Source organism: Eucyclogobius newberryi, unplaced genomic scaffold, assembly GCF_026437365.1.
Source record: "Eucyclogobius newberryi isolate DKJ021-1_F unplaced genomic scaffold, fEucNew1.0.hap1 SCAF_13, whole genome shotgun sequence".
Classification (NCBI taxonomy): domain Eukaryota; kingdom Metazoa; phylum Chordata; class Actinopteri; order Gobiiformes; family Gobiidae; genus Eucyclogobius; species Eucyclogobius newberryi.
This window is the reverse complement of record NW_027315757.1, coordinates 17,448,726-17,468,420: the sequence shown is the minus strand read 5'-3', so window position 1 is coordinate 17,468,420 and position 19,695 is coordinate 17,448,726. Positions and strand designations below refer to the sequence as shown.

The 19,695-nt window shown below is 44.5% G+C and overlaps 1 protein-coding gene across 1 annotated transcript in view; it reads left to right on the top strand.

The window, feature by feature from the left end:
- LOC140358106 (serine/threonine-protein kinase SBK1-like) overlaps nt 1-14,159 on the top strand; it is a 32,473-nt gene extending 18,314 nt beyond the window's left edge. Inside the window, exon 3 of the mRNA XM_072442768.1 lies at nt 12,809-14,159. Within this exon, the coding sequence (XP_072298869.1) occupies nt 12,809-13,618 (810 nt within the window). The 3' untranslated portion in view covers nt 13,619-14,159. The remainder of the gene's footprint in view (nt 1-12,808) is intronic.
- Nucleotides 14,160-19,695: the final 5,536 nt, after the last annotated feature.

Here is a 19,695-nt window from a genome sequence, read left to right as displayed (position 1 = left end):
TGACTGGCTAGAGTATGATGAGAACAAAAGGTGTTGTGATCGCTCTGAAATGCAAAGTCTGCTGTGACTTCCGTAGAGAGATCGAATCCTGCAGTGATGGCAACCCAGTGTTCATCGGCGGCAGCAAAAACCTACGCCTTTCCAATGCAAGGGACCACGCCAGTTCGAACTGCCATGCCAAAGCATACACCCATCACCTTAGAGCAGGGGTGGGCAATTATTTTCCTCCGAGGGCCATATTCGAATCCAGGCAAGTAGCGGAGGGCCGGCCCGCGATCATTGGTGTGAAGAGGGGGAAAAAAAAAATCTAAAGAATTAAATGTCAAATATAGGTTATTGAATCCATTATTTGATTCATTTCACATCGTATTTATTAAAAGGATGCAAGTGCAGATGCCTGGGGGTGTTAAAAAAAAAAAAAAATTATATATATATATATATATATATTTTTTTTAATTTTACTTGGACAAGCTTGGCGGGCCGGATGTGACCCGCGGGCCATAGTTTGCCCACCCCTGTCTTAGAGCTAATCGGCCAAGCTGATCAGGTAGGTCGTGAACTCGTTGGAGTATTATTTATTGTGTACTAGGCTGTACCGGCAATTTAAATTCAATTAACTTCATCGACCACAACAAGATGAATATGGCAAGTGATTAGGCCCAGGTGAAAAATGATATTGAAGACCACGCAACATACTTGCTGTCAGCCAATCATCTAAGACTTTATTATGAATTGCAATCAGCAGATCAGATGAGTTTGTTTAATTGATAGTCAGTCAGTGCATTGCAGTGTAGTGTTATTGCTTAATTATCAACTTCTGCTTGTATTAGTAATTATTGAATCATGTCAGATCATGTCATAGGCTTTTAATTAGTAATCTACACCACCCACACACCTGTAGGCCACAGTAATACATGCTGCCTACAAATGGAGAACGTTACGCACTGTTGCTATTCTCCCTAGACGTGGTCGTCTTGTAAAGACGACTGCAAGAGCACAGCGTAGAATCCTCAATGAGGTGAAGAAGAATCCTAGAGTGTCAGCTAAGACTTACAGAAAGTCTGGCACATGCTAACATTTTTGCTGACAAATCTACAATAAGGAAAACATTAAACAAGAATAGAGTTAATGGGAGGGGTTCATGGAAGGAAGCCACGGAGCAAGTTTATGCTGTCGAAAAAAAACATTGCAGCACGTTTGAAGTTTGATCACCTGGATGTTCCACAGCACTATTGGCAAAACATTCTGTGGACAGATGAAACCAAAATAGAGTCGTTTGGGGGGAACAATGCTATGTGTGGAGGGAAAAAAAAGGCACAGCACATCAACATGAAAACCTCAGCCCAACTGCGAAATATGGTGTAGGAGCATCATGGTTTGGGGCTGTTCTGCTGCCTCAGGGCCTAGACGGATTGCTGTCAGACGGAATAATTTGTTCCAAAGTTTATCAAGACATTTTGCAGGAAAACGTAAGACCATCTGTCGGTCAACTGAAGCTCAACAGAGGATGGATGATGCAACAGGAAAATGACCCTCAGCATAGAAGTGAATCAACAACAGACCGGCTTCAACAGATGAAAATGCACCTTCTGGTGTGGCCCAGTCAGAGTCCTGACCTCAATCCAATTGAAATGCTGTGGCATGACCTCAAGAGAGTGATTCACACCAGACGGCCCCAAGAGAAGAATGGTCCAAACTTCCTCCTGACTGTTGTGCAGATCTGATCTGCAACTATAGGATTGGTTGAGGTTATTTCTGCCAAAGGTCAAGGCTCAACCAGTTTATGGAGGTTTAAGTACATTCTTATGAGCTAAAAGATAATGTCAACATCCCTGTTAATCATTTATAGTTCAACCCAATTGTGTGGACAAGATAAAAAGGCACCTGAACCATTATTACTTGTTCTATTTGAGGTGTAGATACATAAGTGCAGATACTCTGACCCACACTCCAGCACAGTAGGTGGCGGAAATGCACCCAACGTTGGTTGCCACCTGGCAAAAAAAACCAAGAAGAAGATTCCTGGTTCTGCTGCTGGAGAGGACACAGCTCGTGGCCTCCAAACCTTTTGCACATGCATCTTTGCACTTTATTATGATTGAAAATTTAAAAAATGTGGACCACAATTATTTCTCGTCTCACTTGACACCGCTCCAGCCATCCTACGTCACAAGCCCTTTACAACACTTAAAGTGCTTCACAATAAAATCAAGGCAATACAAAACATAAAGCTAAATGAAAAACAAAAAACTGTACAAAATAAAGTGTCATTACATTACTGAGTGTTAAAAGCCAGTCTGAATAAATACGTTTTAGCCTAGATTTAAAAAAGGTTAAAATCTGTGATGGTGCATGTCGGGGGACAGTTTGTTCCAGAGTCTGGGATCAGCGACATAAAGGAAGTACACAATAAAAAAGAAAGATTGTGTCCCTTATGATAAATATGACAGAGATATAGACAAGATAAATGCATGACAATAGCTTGGTCAATATTCACACAACAGGTCTATATTCTTTAAATGCTTTTGGACGATTTTGTTTTAGAACAGGGACAATTTTTGCAAAAATATCATATTCTAGTAATCGGGAAAATCCCCTAAAAATATTGAGACATTAATTTTTGTAAACTGTCCTCTAGTTACAACACAACATATAAGTAATTTCAGAACTGACCTGATTATGGATAAGTGACCAAAAACACATCGTCCTCTCGCACTTCCAGGCTCTGCAGTGATTTGATGTGTTCAACTGTTGACATTGTGTTAAGGAAACTGTAGCCGCTGTAATGGCCGAGGGTCGCCATTCTGACTTTCTGAGCTTTATAATGGAACAGTTAAATGATCGTTTAAACATTGATGTTGCTTAGTCTAAGAATGAAAAAAATGGGTTGAAGGAGGTGGACACTGCTTGGCAGGTGGAGCCTATTCAAACACAGATTGTGGTTTTAGAGCGAGTCAGGTACTTCCACAGCGACAGTTTTTGCTGTAAACAACTTTACTTAGTCCGCTATTCAGTCTTCACTTTTGCCGCAAAATTAGACCGGGCATTTGCGAGGACACATGAACGCGACACGAACGCAGCGGCCAATCAGATGCCCGCTTTCATCGAAATTAGATCATGGACACCGCTCGACCAAGAAGAGAGAAGACTGCGAAGTGGCATGTCTGTCAAAACTAAACTTAAGCGATGAAAATGCCCCGAAAATGGCCAAATTACTAGTTAAATCTTGGGTTAATTTTTTTTCGAGGAATTTAAATACAGGAGCACGGCGGGCCCCCTCCTAATTCAAACCGCGGGCCCGCCGGAGATTTGACTGGTTACGGGCCCCGGGCCCCCGTCTATTTCGCAGCCTGATGAGAAAGACGGTCACATAACCCCAGTATCTGAGCCAACCGAATGGATAAGCAACTTGAAGCAGGCTGAAAAACTCAGAATTTACATTGATCCAAAGACCCTCAATAAAGCCTTCAGGCGCTCTCACTACCAAATGCCCACACTCGATGACGTACTGTACAAACTCCCTAAGGCCAGAGTCTTCACACTTGTGGATGCACGTGATGCTTTTCTACAATGCAAGTTGGACAGAGAAAGCAGCTACATGACAACATTCTGGACTCCGATGGCTCAAGCTCCCTTTTGGAGCATCTGTAACAATCCCAAAGGAGAATTACCAATCAAAAATATATATATATATATATTGGGTTAAGATGATTTAAATACCCTTGCCGCTGTGATGTGCATTGAGAACATGAAATTAAAGAGACACAGCTTTTAACAACCAAATTATATTCGGACACTTTAAATTATAGCAAAATATAATTCCCAAAAAGTTAGTATAGGGCCCCTTTAAGTCTTTAGTCTGTGCCCTTGGCGCAGGTTCTCCCAGCGTCCATAATTATCCCCAAAGTTCCCGAAGTCAAAATGTCAAAGAATAAATCCACTCCCAACCAAAACAGTTCTTAAATCCCGCAACAAAACGCAAAAAGTCCGAATGACGCGCGCCGCGGAGCGTGCAGCGGTGCGCGTGTCCGTGCGGAGCAAACAAACAACAAAGAGGAGCGCTCTCACCGGTCTGTCCAATCAGCTGGCAATGAATCACCCTCCAAACTCCGGGTAATATTCCTTTGATCGTTTGGCCTGGTGTCCGCACTGGTCCTTAGTCCTCCGGCTCTCAGCAGCCGCGTGTCCAAACAAAAGAGAAGCCGCATGTCCACACGAGGAGAGGGGCCTGCGCACACCTGCGCCTTAATACCTCCAGCCCCGCCCCCGCATCAGCTGAGCTGAAGTAAAACAGAACTCCATGACATTAATTAGAGAACACATCACAACTATGAATACATTTTTATCAATTTATGTTGCATGTGCTACAAGTGTATCAAGTAAGCAGCATGAACCTTTGACAGGCCTCATGCTGCGTTCAGACCGCGGCGGCCAAAGCGTCCAGTTTACGTTCAAAGTCTATGTAAGCGCGCGTCGAGCACCTCCTGCGTTTTTGCGGCGCGATTCCTGCTTTTTCGGCGCGGGTGCTTTTGTGTTTTCCGCTCAAGACGCTTTGACGTGCGTATAAGCTTCAATGCCTCAAAATTGTTTGCCGCATAAAAGTTCAGATTTGCTCAGCTTTTCTGCGGCGAGGCGGTGCAGCAGCCAATCAGAGATGACGCTCCAGGGACGTACACTCGCATTTCCCCTGAGAAGAACCTCGGCGCCACAACAATGGCAGACGATAAACTACAGTGCGTTGTGTCAACACAAGGAGCTTTATGTGTGTCTTTGGTGGAAGACAAGAAGGACGAGCCTGGAGGAGGATCAGAGGAGACTGGACTGTGGGGTAAGTTATTATAACTTTGAGACAATTAAAATCTACGTGTTGATAGTTGATGCGGTCAAAATAATTTGCGCTGGTTTGTGTTTGACGAGTTAATGTGTTTATTCAGAGTTATCTGCAGAAGAGTAGGGACACATGAAGGAGCCAGAAGAAGCAGCAGCAGGGCTGTCAGAAGAGTTGTTCTGCTCAACTAGCAGAGCTAGGCTACGAGCTAATGCTAACAAGAGATCTCATCCACCTGAAATGAGACTTTAAAAATACTTTGATGCATTTGAGACATACATTACGTAGATACAAAACTTAAATTACTGACTCGAACAGCGAAATGAGTGACTACAATCTAATGTCAGGACTATTTAACTGTCCCACAGCCTCAAAGAAATGTTTACACAATCAGCTGTGCTCTAGACTCTATAGTGCTCTAGAATCGAAAGTGCACTAGAATCACTAGTGCTCTAGAATCTATAGTGCACAGCTCATTGTGCTTCTAGTGAGTGTGTGAAGTTATCAAAGAGCTGATGAAACTGGAAAATGATATTGGCAACATATGTTTCTCATTTCATATACTGTATTATAATAGTAAAAGTTTGAATAATATTGCAGTAAATGTACTGGGCTCAAATATAACTGCTGTACAATGTTCTTTAAGATCTGGATTTGCCTTCAGACCTCCCTGTTGCTCCTGTTGCTCCTGTTGCCCCTGCTCCTGCTGCCCCTGCTCCTAATTCTGTTGCTCCTGCTCCTGCCCCTGTTGCTCCTGCTCCTGTTGCTCCTGCCCCTGCTCCTGTTGCCCCTGTTGCTCCTGCCCCTGCTGCTCCTGCCCCTGCTCCTGTTGCTCCTGTTGCTCCTGCCCCTGCTGCTCCTGCCCCTGCTGCTGCTGCTCCTGCTCCTGCTCCTGCTCCTCCTGCCCCTGCTCCTTCAGGGGATGCTGGCCCTTCTGCTGCACCCACAGGTGTAAAAGCATTTGGTTGGATTACAATTTGTTTTTTAGCCTGTGTCATCTAAATTGCAATGTGTGTTTTTTTTGTAGAACCACGAGGAAGAGGTCCTGGAGCCAGAGTCCTCCAGCTTTGAGAGGGAGGTGCTGGCAGCGCTCTGGGACTGACCCTCCTCATGTTCCATCTGCTTCCTCTCCTGCAGAGGGTTCCAGCTCATTCAAAAGAATGTGTAAAATAACAAATGTATAAATTACTATATGAAAATAATTCATTTGATTTCAATCTGGAACCATTGGAGCTGCATCTTCTGCACTCTTCTCCAGGCCATGGTCATATATCATTTTTATAGTTATTTATTGTTCTATTTTTCCACAAAATAAATTATTTTATATTATAAAATGTGTGTCCTGTTTACATGCACCTTTTTCATATATACATAATACTGGGTAGTTTGTGGGAAAATCAGTGGCTATTTAAAGATGCACTTATTTAATTTACCACAATTTAAGATCATAAACAAAAAACAAACAAGGACAAGATGAGATAATCCTTTATTAGTCCACACAGTGGTGAAATTTCAGTGTTACAACGCACAAGTAGGTGCAAAAGTAAAGTAAGTTCTCAGAAGTAATACAAGAGAAGCTTCTCACTGTTTTATTCATTTAACTTGATCTCATTCTGTGTAAACAACATGGCATTTGGGCTCAATCTTGAGTGAGCATGTGGTCTTTGCTATAAATATGAAAATCCCTTTATCAAAAACACTTCTGTGTTGTGGACGTCCAGTCCTCTGTTGTGGACCTCCAGTCCTCTGTGTTGTGGACGTCCAGTCCTCTGTGTTGTGGACGTCCAGTCCTCTGTTGTGGACCTCCAGTCCTCTGTTGTGGACCTCCAGTCCTCTGTTGTGGACGTCCAGTCCTCTGTTGAGGACGTCCAGTCCTCTGTTGTGGACGTCCAGTCCTCTGTGTTGTGGATGTCCAGTCCTCTGTTGTGGACCTCCAGTCCTCTGTTGTGGACGTCCAGTCCTCTGTTGAGGACGTCCAGTCCTCTGTTGTGGACGTCCAGTCCTCTGTTGTTGTGGACGTCCAGTCCTCTGTGTTGTGGACGTCCAGTCCTCTGTTGTGGACCTCCAGTCCTCTGTTGTGGACGTCCAGTCCTCTGTTGTTGTGGACGTCCAGTCCTCTGTGTTGTGGACCTCCAGTCCTCTGTTGTGGACCTCCAGTCCTCTGTTGTGGACGTCCAGTCCTCTTTGTTGTGGACGTCCAGTCCTCTGTTGTGGACCTCCAGTCCTCTGTTGAGGACGTCCAGTCCTCTGTTGTGGACGTCCAGTCCTCTGTTGTTGTGGACGTCCAGTCCTCTGTGTTGTGGACGTCCAGTCCTCTGTTGTGGACGTCCAGTCCTCTGTTGTGGACGTCCAGTCCTCTGTTGTGGACGTCCAGTCCTCTGTTGTGGACCTCCAGTCCTCTGTTGAGGACGTCCAGTCCTCTGTTGTGGACGTCCAGTCCTCTGTTGTGGACGTCCAGTCCTCTGTTGTGGACGTCCAGTCCTCTGTGTTGTGGAAGTCCAGTCCTCTGTGTTGTGGATGTCCAGTCCTCTGTTGTTGTGGACGTCCAGTCCTCTGTTGAGGACGTCCAGTCCTCTGTTGTGGACGTCCAGTCCACTGTGTTGTGGAAGTCCAGTCCTCTGTGTTGTGGACGTCCAGTCCTCTGTGTTGTGGAAGTCCAGTCCTCTGTGTTGTGGACGTCCAGTCCTCTGTTGTGGACGTCCAGTCCTCTGTTGTGGACGTCCAGTCCTCTGTGTTGTGGAAGTCCAGTCCTCTGTGTTGTGGACCTCCAGTCCTCTGTTGTGGACGTCCAGTCCTCTGTGTTGTGGACGTCCAGTCCTCTGTGTTTTGGACGTCCAGTCCTCTGTTGTGGACGTCCAGTCCTCTGTGTTGTGGAAGTCCAGTCCTCTGTTGTGGACGTCCAGTCCTCTGTTGTGGACGTCCAGTCCTCTGTGTTGTGGACCTCCAGTCCTCTGTTGAGGACGTCCAGTCCTCTGTTGTGGACGTCCAGTCCTCTGTTGAGGACGTCCAGTCCTCTGTTTTGGAAGTCCAGTCCTCTGTGTTGTGGAAGTCCAGTCCTCTGTGTTGTGGAAGTCCAGTCCTCTGTGTTGTGGACACAGCCACGAGAGTCCCAGATTACATCAGGGACAAACAAATAACTATATAGCCTAGATTTAGTTTACTTGTACTTTCATTAAATATACCACAATCGAATTAAAATGGTGCACTAGAACAAAATATTAACGCTATGAAAACTATGTTTAATTTTTACTATCTATGTACTTTTAATTGGTTTTATACACAACCACAAGTACATACACATCAGATACACAGTACATACACATCAGATACACAGTACATACACAGCACATACACTTTATTATTGCGCTCAGACATGAATATTTCTGTACTGACCTGATGGACTGATGGACAGGCGTCTGTAGTTGTTGTTATCCTGGTACTTATCCGCGCACCAATGCGGGAAACAAGTCAGGACCCGGGACAAACGAAACTACAGCTGAGAGCGATGTTTATCCAGTCTTGAAGCAAATGATGATATTGACTAAACTCGGATCACTGGTGGATCCAGACACGCTGCCGAGCGTCTCCGTTTTTGGGCTTTGAAAAGCAAATACGCAAAAGGCACTTTCTCAACTTTTATCCACCATTACACCAGAGAAGCCAGACTGACAACACCTCCACTGCGCATGCGCACGCGGCGAATCAGCGTTTGCGGTGTGAACGAGCCATCAGAGGGGTTGAGCCAATAGCAGATGACATACTCATTGTGGGATGTGGGGACTCCGATGCTGAGGCAATGGCGGATCATGACACAAAGTTGATTGCACTACTGGAAAGGTGTCGTGAGATAAGACTGAGATTGAGCATCAAGAAGTTGCAGTTTAAAGTAAAAGAGGTAAAATTTCATGGACACATTCTGTCAGGAGAGGGCCTACGCCCAGACCCTGAGAAAATAAGAGCGGTTCAGGACATAGCCCACCCAACTGATGCTAAAGCAGTACAAAGATTCATAGGTTTGTGACCTACCTTGCCAAGTTTCTGCCACGCCTTTCAGAAGTGAGTGAGCCACTGCGTCGGCTACTGGACAAGGATGTGATGTTTCACTGTCTGCCTAAACATGAAGCAGCAGTGCTGGAGATGAAAAGGCTTGTCACAGCAGCACCAGTTTTAAAATACTACAATGTCACAATTCAAAGTGACGCAAGCCAGAAGGGACTAGGAGGCTGTCTCCTACAAGATGGACAGCCAGTTGGATTTGCATCTCGTTCATTAACACAGACTGAGCAGAATTATGCATAAATTGAGAAGGAGTGCTTGAGCATTGTATTGTCAGCGCTTTCACTATTATCTATATGGCAGGGATGAGATAACAGCAGAAACGGATCACAAGCCGCTCATCTCAATCTTCAACAAGTCACTTTTGAGTGCACCGAAACGCCTGCAGAGCGTTTAGATGCTTCTCACTTTGCAAAACTACAATCTCAAGGTAACATACAAACCCGGCTCAGACATGCACATTAGTGACACTCTTAGCAGAGCCACAGTTGCGTCAAAAACAATTGGGGACACATACAACCGCCATTGCATAGGCATCCTGCAGAGGGCACAAGAGAACATTGAAAGCATTAACCAGTCTGATTATCTGAACGTGACAAGCCAGCGCCTAGAACAGATCAGAAAACACACAGATGGGGACACTTGTTTACAAATGTTAAAGACAGTTGTCCTGCAGGGGTGGCCTGAGCACAAAGATGAGACACCTGTAGCCATTCGAGACTATTGGTCTGTCAGGGATGAGATTAGCGCACAGGATGGGGTGCTCTTCAAAGGTCAGAGAATCATCATCCCTAGATCACTGCGCCTAGAAATGCTGAAACGTATCCACGTTAGTCATATTGGAGGCGAAGCATGTTATAGACAAGCAAGGGAGACTCTTTACTGGCCCAATATGCAGAGCGAAAAAAAAGACTTTGTTAGCCAGTGTTCTGCTTGTAATGAATATTCACACAGACAGCAGCAGGAAACAATGATGTCACATGCACTTCCCACAAGTGAATGGCAAATCCTCAGCATGGACCTGGCCGGGAAAGACGTTCTGATAATGGTGGATCACTTTTCAGACTTTTGAGAAATAGAGCAGCTTTCCGACCTCACTGCAGAAACTACAATACAGAAGTGTAAAACACAATTTGCCAGGTATGGCCAACCTGATCACATAATGACAGACTGCGGCTCGCAGTTTGACCACGAGACATTTAGAAAGTTTGCAAAAGGGTGGGGTTTTGAACATGTTATGTCGTCCTCAAGACATCCAAAGTCAAATGGGAAAGCCGAGTCTGCTGTGAAAATTGTGAAAAACTTCCCTCTGAGGATATAAACTACAGCCCAGCCACTCCCTCTTTCAGACGCTCTCCTAAAGCCATGCGTGGTTACTGACGTGTCCGAAAAATGAAAGGCCAGGCACCAAAGGGCTAAGTTTTGGTACGACAGGTGAGCCAAGGATCTGCCTGAACTTCACACAGGCCAGCCAATCAGAATGCAGCCACTGCCAGGAGATCGGACGGGCAGGTGGAGAAGAGGCGTGTGTCTTCAACGGGTGGGGCCCCGCTTGTATCTGGTAGACATTGAAGGTTGTCCAGGTTGTTGTACAGGCGTAACAAAGTAGACCTGCGACCAGCAGAGCAAGATGTATCGGAAAGGTCACGGGACGAGCAAGGTCCTGCTCAGGACACTGTGATGCAGGCGAGGGCAGAAAAGGACACACGAAAGACTAATTCAGAGCTGCCTGGGGAGGCAGGAGTATAGAACCAGCAGTGGCAGGCTGATTAAACCACCTAAAAGACTGAACCTATTAAAGGTGCCATAACATGCTTTTTTTTACGTTTCGTAGTCTATCCTAAGTGTATAATTGATAATAATAAGGGTTGTGCAACACCCTTAACATATTAGTTTAGAAATATCACCCAGACCTTGGACCCCCTCACCAACCCGGAAATGCAAACAGCTTGGTTTGATATTCGCCCCCACCCTTGCGAAGAGCGATCTGGCTCCCCCGCCCAACCCGTGACGTAGTCTCAGAGCGCGTGTGTTGTGCCCCGCCCACCCGTGACATAGCCCCACAGCTGTCTGCTCCGCGCGAGTGAGTGAGAAACGATAGAACTTCAGATCAACACTACTTTGAGCCTAAATAAATCTGGTGTTTATTCTACAGCGTCCGGATGAGGACGCGTGCTTGCCCTTATGACGCGGTCTTGCCCCACCGCCCGTCAGTTTGGAGATTCGCGGAAAGGAGATAGTCTGTAATATAGCTAAACACTGCGGGAATCAATAAAAAAACACTCTGGGTACATATATGAAGCACAAATAGCAATGTAAGAAGGTTAAAAGCTCTGGAAAGTCGATTTGGCATGTTATGGGACCTTTAAAAAAAAATTTTAAAAAGGGGTGAATTGTTGTGTTATTCTGTTTACTGAATGTTATTCTGTTTACATTCTGTTTACTGAATGTTTTGTGTGAAATAACTTACTGTTAAGGTAATTTCTTGACTATAAATTACTAATTAATGACACAAGATATCACGCATGGAATGCGCATGGAATGCAACAGCAGCCACGGTCTACCAAAATGGCGATGAAAATAGCCAAGGAAGTGAGCAAAGATGTCACGAGAGCTTTATATCTCCCGAACATGTCTGTCTGCCCATCTATCCTCATGCATATCTCCATTCCAAACTCCTCCTTCACACGCTCCGCTAAAGTCCGTAGACGATGCAACGTTTTGGTCAGGGTCCCGTCAGGGGCTGTGTCATTAGGGATTAACGGTCAACATTCAATACTCCCCCACGTTCAACTAATAGCATGTCCACTGTCACACACGTCTGGTAGGCCATCATGGAGGTGGCAGCTAACTGCTGTACTGCTGCACCCGTCATGAGTCTCCTTTGCCAATACCTGTAAATTATAATTCATATAATTTATTCTGTCCACATTTTTATTTGAGGTAATCGGAAACACTGCAGAGATATTAGGGAGGTTCTCAAATCCAGCAGCAATCTCTTAAAAAGTTATTAGTGTGCATCTTCCTACCAGGTACAAGGGTGGAACTATCGTCTCCACCAGTAGATGTCACCACTAAACTCAGCTAGTTTTCCTGTGTCTCCTGTACATTTTTGAGTACACAGACACAAATAGTTACCTTTAACTCCTGCATCAAATTAAGGTACAGATATATTGTATGTGATTTCAGATTGATACATAGCACACATACACAGCATATTAAATACAATTACTTGTGTGCCCTTCTCCTTCAGTCATCATTAGGCCTTCGTTATTTTATTACTTGGTCCACGGATCCGCCGCACCTAGATTATTGATTTCTGAATATAAATAAAATAAATCATTATCATTTTTTTTTTTATAAAGTACCGCTGTCAACGCAAAATAGCTTTAAATGAAATATAAAAAACGGTATTAAGTCAAAAAATAAGAGCGCGTGAAGCAATTTTTTGTCAAACTCCAGCGTGAGTTTGGTACGGAGCGGGGACCGTCCCTGCGCGCGGCCCCAGGAGAGCATGAGAAGACGAGCGCGCCCGTTTCCTTGTCTTCTAGACGCTAACTAATTTATATCGCAAATACACATTTTAAACCCGTTTACCACATTTTCTCCAGTGCGTTTTGCCGTGACTAAGGCTGCACACTTAGAAGCGTCTGTTCTACTGCAAAACACGCTAAATCTACTTTTACACGCTCCTGCGCGTCGCTGCTGGTGACATGAAAGTCATGTTGTGATTTTCAACACATTTTGCGCCATCATCAGGCCGCAAAAGGCACGTGCACTTCAAGCTGTTTTTCCCTATGAATTAGTTGCACTGTTGTATGGGCCGCAGGGTTCAAAGGGTGGGAAAAAAAGAATCGGCTTTGAGTCCGAAAATAACGGTAGTTTGTGGCAATGATAATAAACTCTCCTCTTGTTTTATTCCAGGTTGGTCTCCCGGAGGCGGTTGCTAAGCGCTGTGTCCATCAGGTGGCCATCGCCCTGGACTATCTCCACTGCAAAAAACTGGTGCACCGTGACATCAAACCCGAAAACATCCTCATCTTCGACCGAGAGTGCCGAAAAGTCAAACTGTCTGATTTCGGCATGACGCGTCGGGCGGGCTCTCCGGTCAAACGGGTCAGCGGCACCATTCCTTACACCGCCCCCGAGCTCTGCGACACCTCCCGAAACGACGGCTTCTGCGTGGACTACAGCACCGACGTGTGGGCATTCGGCGTACTGCTCTTCTGCATGCTCACCGGGAACTTCCCGTGGGAGAAAGCCATGCCCAACGACGCGTTTTATGACGAATTTGTGCGCTGGCAAAGACGCCGCACCGGGAACGTGCCGTCGCAGTGGCGGAGGTTCACGGACGAAGCTTTGCGAATGTTTCGCAGGTTGCTCTCCCTTGAACAAGAGCGGAGATGTTCGGTTAAGGAGGTGTTCAGCTACTTCAACCAATGTTGGATGTTGGATACGCAAAACGGAAATGTGGGCAATGCCGGGTTAGCGACTAGCGCGCCCCAAATTGACATGAGCACGTCCTCGTCCGAAGAAGACGTGTTGGTGGACAGACTCAAACAGCAGTCCCTGTCTCCCGCTTGCGTCGCGGCTAAAGAGCGGCTAATGATGGACACGCACTACTCCTCCGCTAGCAATTCGCCGTCCGCTCACTCGAGCTACGACCGGGTCAACAGGGAAAACAATGAGCGAGGGCGCCTTCTAGTGGCCACTCCAATCGAAATCTGCGTGTAAACATGACGCGAGAAAAATCACAACCACACGTGAAAGATCCGTGTGCGAAGGGTAAAACGCCTTCACAATTAGCTGGAAATGTTCAAAAGGCAAAGAAGCTGGGTCAGAAATTACCCAAAAGGCTTGAAGTTTCACAGCGGGATTAATACATTCTTATGGAAATGAACGAGGAGAGATGACGGGAGGGGAAACATCTAGTTATCGATGGTTTGGCTTTTTGATGAAATGGCTTAAATGGACAGTTCAAGCAATACTCTGACAGACGCCGTTACGAAGAATAGTCCTTTGAAAAGACTGTGGTGAAAGTAGTATAGCACTAGTGACTTCATATCAAGTGTTTTTTCTCTTATGTTTTTATTTATTCAATACATGATTTAAAGTTATATTTATTAGTTGTTAATTGTCGCACAAATGTTTCAAGTTGAAGGTGCAATCTATAGTATCGTCTTGGCGTAAAACACAGTGGGAGTAAGTGAGAAGAATGTGATTGTGAACATAAGAATAGATTGTTTCGTTGAGCTAACTCTACAGTAACGCGACCAGAATGTTGCAAACTCCCGTCAATACTCGATTGCGGCAAGCAAAGTGTAAACACGACTACTTCAAACGGTCATTTCGATACTGTCAAAATTAACCTGTAGAGAACTAATATGTTTTAAACGTTTTTGTGATCTTTCGTTTAATCTTCTTGTTTGCCAGGGTCGTGTCGCTGCCCCAGGTTTTCAGGGGGAGAACGGGCACGGATATAACAATAGTAATAAATTGAATAACAATTACAAATTCAATCAAATGCTAGCTCGCGGGCTAACAATAATGGCTTTGTTGTAGACTATGATAACTGTTGTTCAATGGAAGGGGTCAATCAATTCGTATCGAAATGTTTAGTTACAATAGTTAAGATGTTAAATTCGATGTTAATTCATAGTTAAAATTGTATTAAAATGCAAAATTATTTAATACTTAATAAGAAGGAATTTTCTTTTTACCGTTTGAAAGTTGAATTAGCTACAAACAAGATCTATTGTCCTGAATCTAATGCACTGAAATCAGATGATAAATAATTGATCTAGTGTATTAGCTGAAATAATAAAGAACCCAAATAAATCAAAAATAAATACTTAAATTAAATTATACAAATGACAAATGATAGAAGTTCATGTTGATTTGATTAAAATTAAAACGCATTTCCACAGCTAAAGGCTTGTGGAGCCACGTGTCGGCGTGTGCTACAAAAGTCCACATAGTGCACCTTTAACTTTTGTGTAAAACTGTTATTATCATATTATTGTTGTCGTGTTCCATAAAGTGTAGATTCCCCATTTCCAACACTAAAATGACTGTTTTAACCTGCGATGCCTCAACTCGTGACGTAGCAATGACCAACCAATGACGACGGTGCGTTCTTTTAGATCGAGGAGAACAAGGCATGCATCAGGTTTAAGAACAGATTTGCTGCTAAGTTGAACAATAACTGAAACACAGATTTGTCAAAGTTGAACCCTAAAAAATGTGATCGATTTTTGATTATTATTTATTTTTTGTCCATAAATGTGCATGTCGTTCTTTTCTCGTGGTGAACACTGGTTGAAATAATAAACAAAAAAAAGAAAAATAACTATTATTTTTGTCTCAATTCAAGCTACGTAAACACACTAACAACATTTATTTCACTGGATGTGCAACTTATTCTGACATTTAAATTGTGAGATTAAGGGCTAAAGAAAGTACAAATAAAAAAGAAGTTGCAGCTGTTTTTCTTTGTTCATTTGACACATTTAAACTCTTGTTTGTTGACAGCAGAGGAAGACTCGCACCTGACGCCTAAATATGAAACATATAGAAGAAGTGCATAAGAAAGGTCAGAATACACATTTCACTGAAAGATTTAGCTAAAAGTCAATTTTGGTGTGAATCATGTGACTTATTGGTTGGACACAAAGGTAATTCTATAACTGTTACCTAGCAACCACATCGGTAAGCTTCCAAAACGTGTCTACTTTACATAATTATTATTTGACGTATTAAAATGTTTGATAACACTTTCATTTTCTGGCACCGGAAGTGGAAAATCACCTGCATAATTCCATTGAAATACTTTGGAACATTCTCCGTAGAGAGTTTTAAAGCCATAATGTGGAATATTATTGCTATAGGAACAACATCGCATGAACTGAACTGAAATGAACTGAACTGTGCACGCGCACAGCGTGGCCACTGGAAATAAAAAATGTTTCCTTTGGTTTCCCGGTTCACGGCGTTCCAGCCTCACACTCCGCAGGACGCAAGCCATTCGACTCGGGGCACGACGCAGGGCACGACTCGGGGCCCGACTCGGGGTTAGACTCGGGGCCCGACTCGGGGCCAGACTCAGGGTTAGACTCGGGGCCCGACTCGGGGCCAGACTCGGGGTTAGACTCGGGGCCCGACTCGGGGCCAGACTCAGGGTTAGACTCGGGGCCCGACTCGGGGCCAGACTCGGGGCCCGACTCGGGGCCAGACTCGGGGCCCGACTCGGGGCCAGATTTGGGCAGCACAAACCTCCACTTCCAGCTGACTCAGATGTAGCGCTTTTAGGCGTTTTCATAATCATGTGACGCAAGGAAATCGTGTTCAATCAATTTGCAGTTTTCTTCTCTTGAGTGAATATAATCGTCGTAGGAATGTTACGGAACGTCGTAGTACGTGTTGCTTGTTTTGTTTTGATCTTGTCATGTAAGGGGCATGGGAGGGGCTTGGGGCACACTAGAGTTCGTCCTTACCTGTCAATACAAACTTTTGGCACTTTTTGTAAATAGCACTGTTCACATTTTGGAAGATGGGTCAGTAAAGACTTTAAAGCAGATTATTCGGACAAGGCCATTGTATCCTTTTTAAAACTCGACGCCATTTCATACCATTTTTTCCAACATTTCTTCCCAAACTGCCAGTTGTACACGTGTATAACCTATGATGACTACCGTATTTTCCAGACTATAGTTTTGGCCGATTTTTACTCCTGAGTGACTTATATGTGATATTATTCATTATTTTCACACTGACAACCAGCGACACAGAAGAAGAATCTGCACTTCCTCTTCCTCTGGAGTTTGTGGAGTTGTTTAGAAGTGACACAGAGGAAGAAGAATTCAATGGATTTAGTGATTTAGCATTTCAAGATTAAATATCTGTTCTTGGTCTTGGATTTTATCAAATACATTTCCCCCAAAAATGCAACTTATACTCCAGTGCGACCTGTTTTTTTCTTCTCTATTATGCATTTTTTGGCGATTCATAATCCGGAAAATACGGCATTCACCACAGGCACAAACATAGTTTTCATAGCGTTAATATTTTGTTCTAGTGCACCATTTTAATTCGATTGTGGTATATTTAATGAAAGTACAAGTAAACTAAATCTAGGCTATATAGTTATTTGTTTGTCCCTGATGTAATTTGGGACTCTCGTGGCTGTGTCCACAACACAGAGGACTGAAAAGGCCGGCGATGATGACAAAATAAAAAGCATGGGCCCCGTGTGAGGAGACGCGCTCCTCTGATGGTCTTACGCAACGCACATGAAACAGTCCGAGAGCGGCGCATTCACACGTGTTTGTCACGCTTCTCCTTTAATGTCGGAGGATGTATTTGCACCTGATTTACACTACTGACAGAGAGAGGAAGAAGAGAGGAAAGAGGAAGAGGACGGAGAGGGAGCCAATAAGGGAACGGCAGGGTTGAAACAGAGAGAAAGTGAGAGAGGAGAGCCAGATGGGTGAGAAACGAGAGACAGACGAGAGAGGACGGAAGAGTGGGACAGCAAGAGGGGGAAGGAGGGGAAATGTTGGACTGAGAGGGAGGAGAGAGAAAGAAAAAAAGGAGACACTGGGAGAAAGGGCGATAAGAGAGAGAAGAGGGACAGAAAGAGAGGGAGGTGGTGAAGAGATAAGCAGAGAGAGAAGAAAATAACATAAAGGGAAGGAGAGAGAGCGGGGAGGATAGAGTGAGAGAGGAAGAAAAGGGAGAGGAGACAGAGGAGATAAAGAAGAGGTAAGGAAAGAGCGACAGGGAGCGAGAGAGAGCCGAGAGGACAGAGAAAGAAGAGAAGGGGAAGAGAGAGAAGAAAAGCAAGACAGGGAGAAAGCAGATAGAAGAGGGGAGAAAGAGTGTGAGTGAGTGAGGAAGAAAAGGCAGTGAGAGAGGAGGAAAAAGAGAGGGGAGCTAGCAAAGAGAGAGGGAGAAGGGAGAAAAGAGAGAGACGGAAAGCGAGGATAACACAGATTAGAGGAGGTGAGAAACAGAAGGATGAGCAGAGAGAAGAGGCAGGAGAGATAAATGGAAGGAGCGAGAGAAACGGAAGCAGAGAGAGAATGCAGGGAGGAAAGAGAATGAGTGAAAAGAAAGACAAGGGCGAGGAAGAGGAGAGGGTGAGGACACAGAGAGAGACAGAGAAGGAACCAGAGGAGATAAAGAGGGGGTAAGGAAGGAGCGACAGAGAGATTTGAGAGGAGGAAGATAAAGAAGCGAGGGAGGACGTAGTGAAAGAGACTATAATTTGAGCGTTTCTGCAGAACAAAGAAAACAGGTGCTGAAACTGAGAAAGGACGAGCGGAAAACGCACACACACAGACACAGAATGAGGTCATGCGTATTTTCGGATAAATGTTCATAGCGAAAACGTGCGGGAGGAGTTAGCTTGTCTGAGATGTTCGAGAATAAATGTTTTAAAAATCGTCGGAGGACACGCAAACTTAACGACTACAACGGGACAGAATGAATAAATACATATGAACGCGACACAATCGTTTCTCAATTTTTGATCTTTTTCTTCTGTTGCTTTTAATGGCGGTCGGCAGCAAACTAAAAAGGTGCCTTTACCGACACCTACTGGAGTTGTACGTCTTCAAAGTATGTGTTTTACGCTATATTGTTGGAGGGGGAAAAAAGAGCAAGAAAGAGATCGAGAAAACCTGAGCTGTGCAGTTTTTTTAGATGTGATAGGGCCAATCTTGATTAATTTCCTCATTTTGTTTATAATTTATCATTATTTTATTGTTTTCACGTTTTTTGGCAAGTATCACAGGTCGCATTTATTGTCCGATTTTCGACTGTCGAAGTAAATATTCTTTCTTTGATTCATGGTATTGCTCTTGGTATTCCATGGTCTCTTAGAATGGCAGAATGTTGGTGATGTCTCGGAATGTTGGCGCTTTCAGGACAGGAAACAATGGAAATTCTTCAGCTCCTATATTCATTTAGGAATAGATATACAAGCTGATTTGTCCATTTAATTACTCAGCTCTCTCCCATCCCTCGCGGCGTTGAAGGAAGGGTAAGGTGACCTTGGCTTTACGTGCGACAGAACCACCCACTCCTCTTTCGTCGGTTGATGGTCTCCAGCATCGCCTCTTCCTTGGCTGTTAAGTGGTCTTGGAGCTCTTGCTTCTCTTTCAGCAGAGCAGAGTTTGTCGCATCCAAGGAAGTCACTGTCATTTCAAGCTCCTTTACTTTCTGCTCCTCAGTTTTCATCAGCCGGTCTTTTTCTGCCAGAGTAGAATCCCAAACAGCGTTGAGTTTTTCAATGACAGGGATAAGTTGGGCTTCCTCGGCTTGTAGAGTCTGGGTTAAAACTTGTGTATTTGCCATATACACTTTCGGTAGTTGAGCGAATGACGACGCAGGTATTGTCACCTTCTCGCACTGCAAGGATTGAAGTTTAGCCCGTTCCTCCATCAGAGCAGATTTTAGTTTTGTTATCTCCTGATCTCCTCTCTTCATCTCCTCCAGTTTGGCCAGAGCCACCTTCGCTTTTCTCAGGGAAGCGTTTAGGCTGGTCACCTCTGCAGTCAGCTGCTGATAGTCTCTCTCCAGCTGCACCTTTTGAGCCTGAGTCTGTCTGGTGGTCCTCCGCTCTTTAATCAGGTCATATTTTAGGCTACTCACCGCTTCCATCAGCTGCTGACGTTCCCCCTCCAGTTGCAGCAGTTTGGTCCGATCATCTCTGATTTTATTCTCCATGTTCTCCAGGGCAGATTTTAGGCTGCTCACCTCTTCCGTCAGCTTCGTATATTCTCTCTCCATCCACACCATTTTGGTCTGAA